At 39.6% G+C, this 10147-nt stretch overlaps 1 protein-coding gene across 1 annotated transcript; it reads right to left on the reverse strand.

Moving 5' to 3' along the window:
* Window positions 1-607: 607 nt before the first annotated feature.
* On the reverse strand, window positions 608-2872 carry LOC110053010 (beta-1,3-galactosyltransferase 5-like). Its single transcript, XM_020759196.2, has one exon. The coding sequence runs from the start codon at window positions 2830-2832 to the stop codon at window positions 1618-1620; it is 1215 nt and encodes a 404-aa protein (XP_020614855.2). The 5' UTR covers window positions 2833-2872; the 3' UTR covers window positions 608-1617.
* Between the last annotated feature and the right edge of the window lie 7275 nt (window positions 2873-10147).

The following is a 10147-nucleotide window of genomic DNA, read 5'->3' on the forward strand; positions in this document are numbered from 1 at the left end:
GTGCGAGCTCGTTCGTTCGTTGACATTTCTGTAAGATACTGGGGAGAGAAGAGTTACTCGACATATATTACACGAACTCGTGAAACTCTGACCGGTCAAACTGATCTGTTACGGTCATGGCACACTATTGAGGGGAAACGATATTACTGATATACTTGCTTATAATTGCCAGACAATCGATGTATCTCGAGAGCTAAAAAAAGGTTTTTAGAATTCTGTGTTGAAATGTTTAGGCAGTTGGAGAGCTCAATTTTCATCGACTGCGGTCAGTAGAACTGTCTATCGCCGCTAGTTTGGAAGATTGTCTTTCAATGAGGTCAATGAGAGGCCAGAAAGAGCAGACCCCCAACTTCTGTCACACTTTAGCCCCCGGACCGTCTTTTCAACCCCCAGTGTCTCGATATTTACTTTACGATCTTTGTTACTGCCTTGTTATGATAAACATCTCAAGTATTCCGCGGGGCGCTATTCACCTCTGTTCAGGATTCTGGGTCGTGGTCCTGTTTATCTCTCAAAATAATAAGACTTGCTGTCATAGATTCTCACTATCGCAATTGTGGTCTTTAATCGTTTAATCGCGTGATTTCCACTTTTCAAAACAAGGGGGTTTTCATAAATTTGTTTTTATTGACGGAATAGGCAGCCTAAATATTACAATATTAGATAGTTATCATATTTCTTTGGTACAAGGTCTACTTTGGAATATCTCTCGATCTCAGGCAGAGGAGGAAACACAATCCTCCTGAATCGTGCCGGAGAGATTAAAGGATTTCTACTTATCAACAAAACACGTAAATTTCCAAAGGTCACTGTTCAAAGGTACAAGAGATGCTGGTCTTTCTATTATTTAGTGTGTGTGCACATACTGAGTAATTGCAAAAAAAACCGCAATAATTTTATACGGGTGGCATTACGGGCAGGGGGTGGGGGATCATTACACGGAATATACTTTGCTGATTATTAATGAGAGTAACCGGGAAATAAGATCAAATAAAGCTCTTATGTCACGACGGGTCTATTGACACCTCATTTCTTATCTGTTCTGTTCTGTTACATGCGAAGGTTCCTCCATGAAAGCACGAAATAACGAACATACCTTACGAAACCGACCAGGAACCGATAAATTCCCCAAGCTGCAGTTACTGAACTGTCAGTTTTCACGCCCATAACGATCGATAGCTCCTTCTATGCTCGTTTTATCGGAATTGATCGAGCACGATCTCGCATGTGGAACTGTTTTAGAGGCTTTTCTATCCTCATCAGTTTAGAAGCTAGTTAACGTAATAGTTTTGACAGTGAAGGTCGAGTTATTGTTTGTGGAGCCCACTGCCTACCGGTAATCAAGCTAGCACTCGGATAACGGCAGGCCTTCGTGTGATCGCCGGTCCGCGTGAGTAAATACCGGCAAAAAATGCGCTGAGATTGATTGATATCATTCATTCCATTCCTAGATACTGGCTCTGTATATCTTCCTTAGCTCGCATATACCCAATTGACGGAATCTAGCAACTTGCGATAATCAGGCATTGTCCAAATGGTCGATCGCAACTGAGGATATTTTCGTTTCAGTTCGCCGGCCTCATTTCAGATTATCTAATGAATTATATTACGCATATGCTAGCTAAAAGAGGGCATCGCCTTTCTGAAAAGGTCAAGTAGGCATTGGCCTACAGCTCCGTGCCTTACTAAAGTGTTGTCATACAAAACACATGTGGTGGATAAGTATGGCGGCGTTTGGAAGCCTCTGTCATGAATGGCGCGAAGGCCGATTTTTGCGGCGAGCATTCCAACATAAACATCGTCGAACTTAAACTTCGGTATGCTGCCAAAAATGCTAACAAATGAATGTACGACATCTAGGGATAGAATATATCCTGGACCCGCGCAAAAGTCGGGATAATGCGTCCCATTGTATTCCTCTTGGCGCAATAACCACTTTCCCTTTCTTTGAACCACAGGATTTCTGTACACGTATCCCATGTAAAGTTTCTGTTTGGGTGTAGTGGTCCTGTTCAGGACAGCGATGACAGCCGGCGGGTTGATAAAAACGTCGTCGTCCGCTTTGAGCAGAAATGTAAAACTACAGTATCTGGCTGCCCACTCGAAACCCATCTCAATCTTAAGAGTTTGGTTCCAGTAGTGTTCATAATAATCAGCTCGAATCATGTCCCCGTAAAACGCCTCCTCGCGCAAAAGCAGCTCCGAATTATTTTTGTCTCGGGATTGGCCGAGAAGGAAAACAGTCTTCCAGCGTGATTTGATGACGCTGTCAGCAGCCCATGTTTGACGGATTGCTCGCCTTCTTTCGAAATAAGCCGGAGCAGAGGACACGAGAATGAGGAGAAAATAATGTTGATTACAGGTCGCCTTAGTTGTTAGAGTAGTCTTGTGTTCTGCAGGTAATTCATCCCCGGTTGCTGGTGCATCGACAGTACTGATAGAGAATGAATGATCGGCTGTTATGCTTACCGGCGTTTCTGTTGTTTTCGTACGTGCGACCTCTTTCTCTTCCCCTGGTTGTGTTGTGATCAATTTAAGTTCTGTGTAGATCTTCACCGATCGTAATTGTCTCGTGCGAGGAGAAGAATCAACCGTCCAGACCTGAGACCAGTCTCGAAGAAATACAGTGACGATGACAACTGTGACTGTTACGTAAAAGAAGCTTGCGATCTTTTTCAGAAAGCGCTTCTGTGCTCGGCTCAGGTGCGGTGATTGCGAAGACATCACCTCTACAGCTCCAGTGTCCGCACTGCTGTCGCCACTTAATCTTTTTATATTGTGTGTTAAACAAGGAATGTTGTTCCAGACGACTAGCCACCCGGGACTAGCCATCGATGTTCAAAAATTGGATCTTTAACCTCATTATGCATTATCACTTATTAGCATGTTTAGAAGGCAGCGATTGTTTTCACATATTCGGTTACGGCTTAATTAATTGAGCATTCATTACCAGGCGTTTTCGCGAGCTATATCAATGTCATCCATCACGCGCGTACACGCAAGTTTAAGCGTGACTTTAGACGTGGCCACGTGGTTTTGGCTGTTCCGTTTAGGGCAGAGGGTGCTAATTGAAGTTACAAGTTAAAAAATCACACCAGTAAGGGGCGAGAGGAATTTCTAACGCTACTTTTTTTGTAATAACATCAACTGCGGTCACATTGTTAATATTACTGTTTGTCCGTGTTTCCCGTGAGCATATAAATCTAAATACTTGTGTCTTAAAATGTTTTGAAGAACTTCGGCTCGTTGCCAAGTGACCGGACTAGTGTGCATTCAGGGTGGGCCCACTGAAAAGAAAACCACTAGTTAAGAAATTCCTTACCCGTGAAGAAATTTCCTACCTGCGGCAAGAAAACGTGCACGGAGAAATTTAGACAGGGGAAAAACAAGAAATTGTTTCTTCCTTTCAGCACCCTTGGGGGTTAATTCATTAATGGTTTCATCCGTACTTTGTGACTCGCTAAATTGATTACTCTGAAGACAGTTATTTCATCCGTGATAAGGAAACTTGATCTTTCATCGATAGTGTCGGACACAAATTGTAATCAGGTTATCATTAATGTTCATAAAATGAAATAAATTAATTTATTAGCGCCTGCAAACCGGGCTGTCTTTCTATGTATGCGGTCGAAACATGAAAACATCAGAATTTCAGTCACTATATCAGAAATAAAGGCAACATTATTTAGATATTGTATTCCGAGGACAAAGGTTAATACAGTCTTTTTCCATCATAGGAATATATTTTATAAGAATATCGAAGCTGAAGTATGCGAAATTTTAAAAATATTTTAAGACTATGTCCAAGGCTGAGATTTGAAATAGAATATAATTTTGTGTGTTGAAAATTTGTAAACGCAATACAATTATATGTTTTTAATTAAACCGTAAAAATACTCTTCCCTTCTCTAAACGGCAAAACTAGGCTAATAACAGCAAATTCAGCACTAGCTAACCGTATGTTCGCTGCTAAAATAACACTTTATGTGTGTCATATAAGCCTTTATTGCCTGCAGTCTGACTCCAAAATTACTTCAACGTCAAGTCTTGATAAGACATAATATGACGTTGTGTCAGCATAGTCCATATTCGTTTAACTAATCTAAGAATATTTACAAGAATATTTTCAGCTTAAAATCGGCAGAAAAATTGAAATATTCAGCCTTGGCAGGGAAACCAATATTCTTATTAAAAAAAAGATTGTATGTAGAACCTTGGTGCCTGTGTACAGCGTGCCGCTAGAGTTCGGGTTTTCGAAAATATCCTTTGCATTAGTTAGTCGAAAATATCCGTTGCTTTAGATTGGAAACTGTATATCTTGACGTTTGCAATATTATGTGTGTTAATATCAAGCACAGGGTCTGGTTGGTATGGTACACCCTTTGGTCGATACTGTTTAAATTCAGTCTACTACTGGCTCAGTCTGGCTCACAACAGTCCCTTATTTGCAAGTGGTAGCGCCCTGCTCCATTCAACCAGCAGATATTTTAAAAATAAGTCTTGTTATTGACGGAGAGGTTTTAACCTTGAAACTCCAACAGTGATGAAAAAATATGATTTCTTATTACAGTATCTGAATAAAGAGTCAAGGTGACGTGCATTAAAAATCAAAGACGCCTTGTAAAGAAAACCTGGGTATGACTCATATTTGTGTCTATGACGCTCCCCCTTAATTCCGTCTCTGAATTGTCTCATTATCACTCCATAATCTGTTTGCTTAAACGAAAATCACATAGAATAAGATTGTAGAAGACTTAAAAACAACCTAAGATGAATAAAAAACATCTCTGTTTTCGATATGCGGTTGCCATACGGATGTTTATGGTAACCGTTAATGTATACAAAGTATCATTACACTATCAAAATATCGCCTTTAAATTGTTATCATATCTGGAAATTAAAAATAGCAAACATATATTGGTTTTGTGAAATTCAGAGATACAAAATTAGAACGTTTCACCTTAAAAACTGGTTAAATATTTGCGCTTCTGATAATGTACATAGAATGATAAGGTAAAATTTTGCTTGTTAATAACCCAGGAATAGGCCGCGCATATACACCTTTTGCGTGATCGCAACAGTCCTTGAAAGTGTTGATAAAATGGTTTATGCAAATATGTGATAAAATTAACTATTGATTTATGCTAAGTTAGCATGCATAATCAAGTTATGATAAACGCGAGAAGTTTGGAGAGCACGAAAGAAGCGTGAGAGGGCGCAGCCGAGAGCAATTTTAGCTTGTTGAGCTCTCCAAACTTTGCGAGAGTATCATAACTCGATGATGCAGTGCTAGAAGCGTGAGTCAATCATTCTATATCATTGCCAATGGAAATAAGGAAGCGAAGTTTGCTCTGCTCGCGCTATGAGCGTTTTATGATTCCTGGGGGGACTCCCATTCTGGGCGTGGTTTGAGTTTTACTTGACCCCTAAAAGATACCGCTTTCAATTAAACAAATAGCCTTTTTCTTGTTACTTATTCGAATGTAACTCCAAAAGATGCCTTGACAGACAAAAATTGTGGCGTTTCTTCCTGCACACCTTAAGTGAGACCAAAATCCGTGTAGGACAACGGGCATCCCAGACCCATGGGAGTCCCCCACCGGGGTTATGGGGCATGCGTACGTATTGATCGCGCGGTTTCGTTAGCTGTGTTGTAATACAACTTCCAAAGGTTTTGAAGCCGCTACAATAACTGTACGATCAAACTCTCTACATTGCAGTAGTACAATTAGCACAAGGACTGGTCAAACAACGTGTAAGAAGGGCGTAACTGCATCGCAACATTACGGCTCGCTAATTTACTGAAGGAAACCGCGAGTTCACATGGCATTTATACTATGAAATTACACGAAATGTTACGTGATGTGTCAGAGCTACTAACAGGATAACTTGAAAATCAACTGATATTACAAGCTGATAATACGGATAAGGATAAAAGCTAATAAAATTACATTTCATCGCATTCGTTAAGGCCTGCAGGCTCTAGCGTGTTTCTATAAGTGCTCCAATGTTTGCCTTCTCCTCGGTCAAACTACACTTCCCGTGCTAATTAGTAAGAAAAAAATACGATTATTTTTTATAACATAGTTTGTATTGTGCTTGAATTTTGATTGACCAAAAAGCTATGTTTTACAAGAGTTTAAAACAAACAAACGTGCGTTTTATTGTTTCGCGCATGTTTAATTTGTATCACAAAGCATTTAAAGAAGCCTTAATCGTTGTAAGCTACTGTATCATACTGTCATTAAACCCTCAGAGAATTGAATTTGCCCAAACACTTGAGGATTTTAGACAACGCTCGCCAGCTGCGGCTTCAGTGTTTTTCTAAATTTCGCTGGAATTCTCCCAAATTCCCATTCTGTATTATATAAAGGTAAAGTGCGTGTCATGGCCTAGGCTTTTTAGATAAGAAAGCGCTTTTTAGTCCATTTAATTTAACGACAAAAATATAGACAGACAAACATTCAAAGGTACACAACTACGTATAACTCTGAAATAGAGCTATCATCTTGAATTCGCCTTTGTTTCCAACACTGTAACTTTATGTGTTCCACGAAGCTAAAGGTTCGTGTACGTGTTGGGGCGGGGTCAGGAGTTCCATCGCATCTTACAACCGGATCCGGCGGAACGGATTTTATGGATTATAGTTCCTGTAAGCCTCCTGGCCGGCATGGGAGGGCGTTCCAATCACGATTTTTTTTATAACAATCAGCTTTGAATGACGAGGGTAGTTTCCGTGTGAGTATGTAAACTACATAATGCGTTTGCAAAAACTGAAAACTGAGAGATTGGAAACACAAAGCTTGGCCGTGAAAATTTTTCTTCAAGGAATTCACGGTGTTTAATATCGTGATATGACGTTCTTATAGTCTGGACTGCTTAATATGCCTTCTCAAACAAACTCATTCACAGGGCACGGTGAAATTATATTCAAATGTCCGTGATCTTGACCGCAAATCCAACCAAATCAAGTACAGAAAGTTGACATTCGCCTTAATTCCAATGTTTGTGGCTGCTTCACTAATCGTCCTATTTTGCCACAAGCTTTTCCGCTAGCTTCTAAAAATGGCATGGGAAAAATCAAATATTTTTGTTGCAGTGTTTTTAATATTGATTGTCGTGTTTATTGTGTAAGTGGCGAGCCTGATTTGGGACGTTGGATATTTTAACAACACACTAAAAATAGTCCCCAGATACAACAAACAAGCAAATATAAACAAATGGCAGTGCCAGTGAATTTACCGCCAGTAATATAGGCGGAAACGTTACCAAGCTTTTCTTCACAACCATGTTTTAATTTTATTCTAGGTAATCTCTTTTGGTCGTCATACAACACTCATTCTATCTTTGTTTGTCTCAATGAACAGTTGTAGACTGAGTCAGGTCGTTGCGTGACAATCAATGCGACCAATACTCAATACTGAACAGTCTGAAGAGAGTAGAAAAGACTCGACGGTGTATTTCGAGAAAATAAACGTAATTAGCAAACCAGCACTTAAAATTGAACAAGATGTGTTCAGTTTTAATCATGTTACACTTTAAGCAATTGCTTTCTCTCGTTTGCGTTTCCTCAAGTTTTCAGTACCGGAAATAAAATGCTTTTTTAATAGACTGATATTGTTTTTTCAAATATGGCGATGCCGAAGGCGGAGGTTCGTTTAATCAAGTGTTATTGACTTTCTTGTAAAACACGAAACGCTCATTACGGAAACACTGTGCAAAATATAACTGAAAGAATAAGGGAGCTTGGTTCTGTGATCTCTGTGACTGACATCTTTTCTCTGGTATGATCAGAATTTCTTGGTTTTTTGAAAGTCTTTGAACAGAAAAGAAAGATATCGTTTTTGAGATGAGATAAGTCACTAATGTCAAGTTTCTTTTTTAACCAAAAAATTGACAACTAACACTTAATATAGTGCCTCTTAGTACGGTAGATAGACATTTTAATTTCGCCCGGACGTCCAATAAAGTAAACTGAGCTTGATTTTGCGACAAACAAATTCTTTGATCTCACAACTGAGTTCGCAGGCGCAGGCGCACATGGCAGTAGAAACCACATCCAATTCCATCCACAAAGCTCGCTTTTCTTTTCTGGTCAGCACCAAGGAACACAGGCCCTGACCAAGTTCGATTTTTTTGAGCATGCGCTAATTTTACATTGTTAAACAATCAGCTTTGAGCGAAAACGACCGGAAGTCTCTGAACTGAGTCCACTTAAGTCAGGACTCTCAAATCGGACTTTGGTAAAGCCTGCGTTCTTGGTACTGACCAAACGGAGCAGGCCATGGTCACGAGAATGACGCAAAATCGCCAACAAGATCCCCTCTTTCCTTGTTGTTTGTGAAAAAAGAGCGCTATCACGGATATGTGGAAGACATTGGGTTTGATAAACGAAATCGGCTTCAGAGAAAAATAGGTGCGCCTCGTGAATCAGAAAGCTCCATGGCAACATCTTTCCCGATCCGAACACTCCTCTAAAGTGTTGATATTTTTGGTAATACTTGAGTGCTAAATGTTGCTTCTGCTTGTCACATCCTTCTTTACATCGAAGAGTCCTTCCTTTTTTAAGATCCCGATCATGACACGGTTTCCTTGAACTTTAAAAAGCAACTTTTCTTTTGCTTTAGTTTGTAAGCTTTTCAACTGATGCCAGGCCGCCCATACCATGCGTAAAATCAGTTGCGTGAGTTTTCACCATGTTTCATATGTCTATCCCAGCTTAATACACTTTTAAATCATGCAATAAAAACAAGCTTTTTGCTATGTTCAAATAAGTCCATACCACGGGTGGACTTTTAGACTGGCAAGTTTTACATTTTACCAGACTCCCCACTGCATCTGTACTTTCCAAAACTGGTTAAAATAAGCTTCCTTTTGACTCTCAGCTTGAGGGGAGAAGGGATAGGTACTCTTAATATTTTCTCTAAATTTGAGTTATAATACGTATTAATCCGGCCTTAACGCTCTTATAAAAAAGGTTTCGTCCAAAAACGAAAATACATGATCACTGTCTCCCCTCCAGTGTTGTAAGAAATGTTTAGGGAATCCGTATACTACGCCAAATCACATCGTCTGTCTTAAAATAAATCAGTTTAAAGGTTCACTTGCAACATCCGAAAACCTTAAAAAAAGTTTATTAAGAGTTTGTTTTCATTATCGTAATAGCTGTCACTCACGTACGGTCGCCTTCAGAACTTTATTTTGTGTACTCACAAAGCCCTCTCCAATCCAGCTAACTTTAAAGAAGTTTTGATGAGCAGAAGTAACGACTTTAACACGGTTGTTATCCAACCGATCAAAACTCAAGTGTTTCAACATTCGATGTTACACTGTAGAGCGCTGTTGCCTAGTAATATTGTGCGTTGCAAACAAGAGCTACTTTTCAGTTTCCTGTTTTCCGTTCATTCGTCCTTGAACTTCATCAATGCAGTGTGCTTCAACACAATTTAAGAATGGCATGTTGACAATGATGGAGATTAATAGCTCAGCTCTTCAATTAAGAGAACTCAACATATTGAGCTTGTACGATGTACTGAGAGAAGAAGGACTTGTTATCGGGTAAAAACTATTGGTTCATATTGAAAGTACGAGTCCTCAAATAAAGAGGCGATTAAATATATCAAACCCGCTTTGGTGTTGTTTGTTATTCTTCCGTCGTCCTTCACAACCTGTTAATGACCAGTTAAGCTCTACTTTCTACTTTAGGGTTAACAAATCCATTCGACTTGAAATCGACGCAGAACATCGATGGACTAAACTATCCTTCGAAACAAGAAATGCTACTAATACACTAGCCTGTCTCGAGGCTCAATATTTTTCCGGGGGGTGGTAAGGGAAAATATGCCGGCGGTAAGAAAAATAAAAATCACCAGTTGCCTTGCAATGTTTTCCGAAAATGTTGTTCTTTTCTTCTCATAATATAGTAACAAGTACCCCCTTGGCCTTAAATCGTCAGTTATCAAAGCTTTTTACCCCACATGACCTGAGCCGCATAATGTTGTGTGCGTGTTGCAAACAATGTAGAACATTCAAGTAGCCCCTCCTTTCAGATAGGACCGATAACGTCCATAACGCTTTGGAGGGAAAAAACTTATTGAAGTAAGAGAGGGATTTTCTTAATCTAACTGTCGAAATACAAGAAGCTCAA

The sequence above is a fragment of the Orbicella faveolata genome, unplaced genomic scaffold, assembly GCF_042242905.1.
Source record: "Orbicella faveolata isolate gen_17 unplaced genomic scaffold, um_ofav_v1 contig_3, whole genome shotgun sequence".
Lineage (NCBI taxonomy): Eukaryota > Metazoa > Cnidaria > Anthozoa > Scleractinia > Merulinidae > Orbicella > Orbicella faveolata.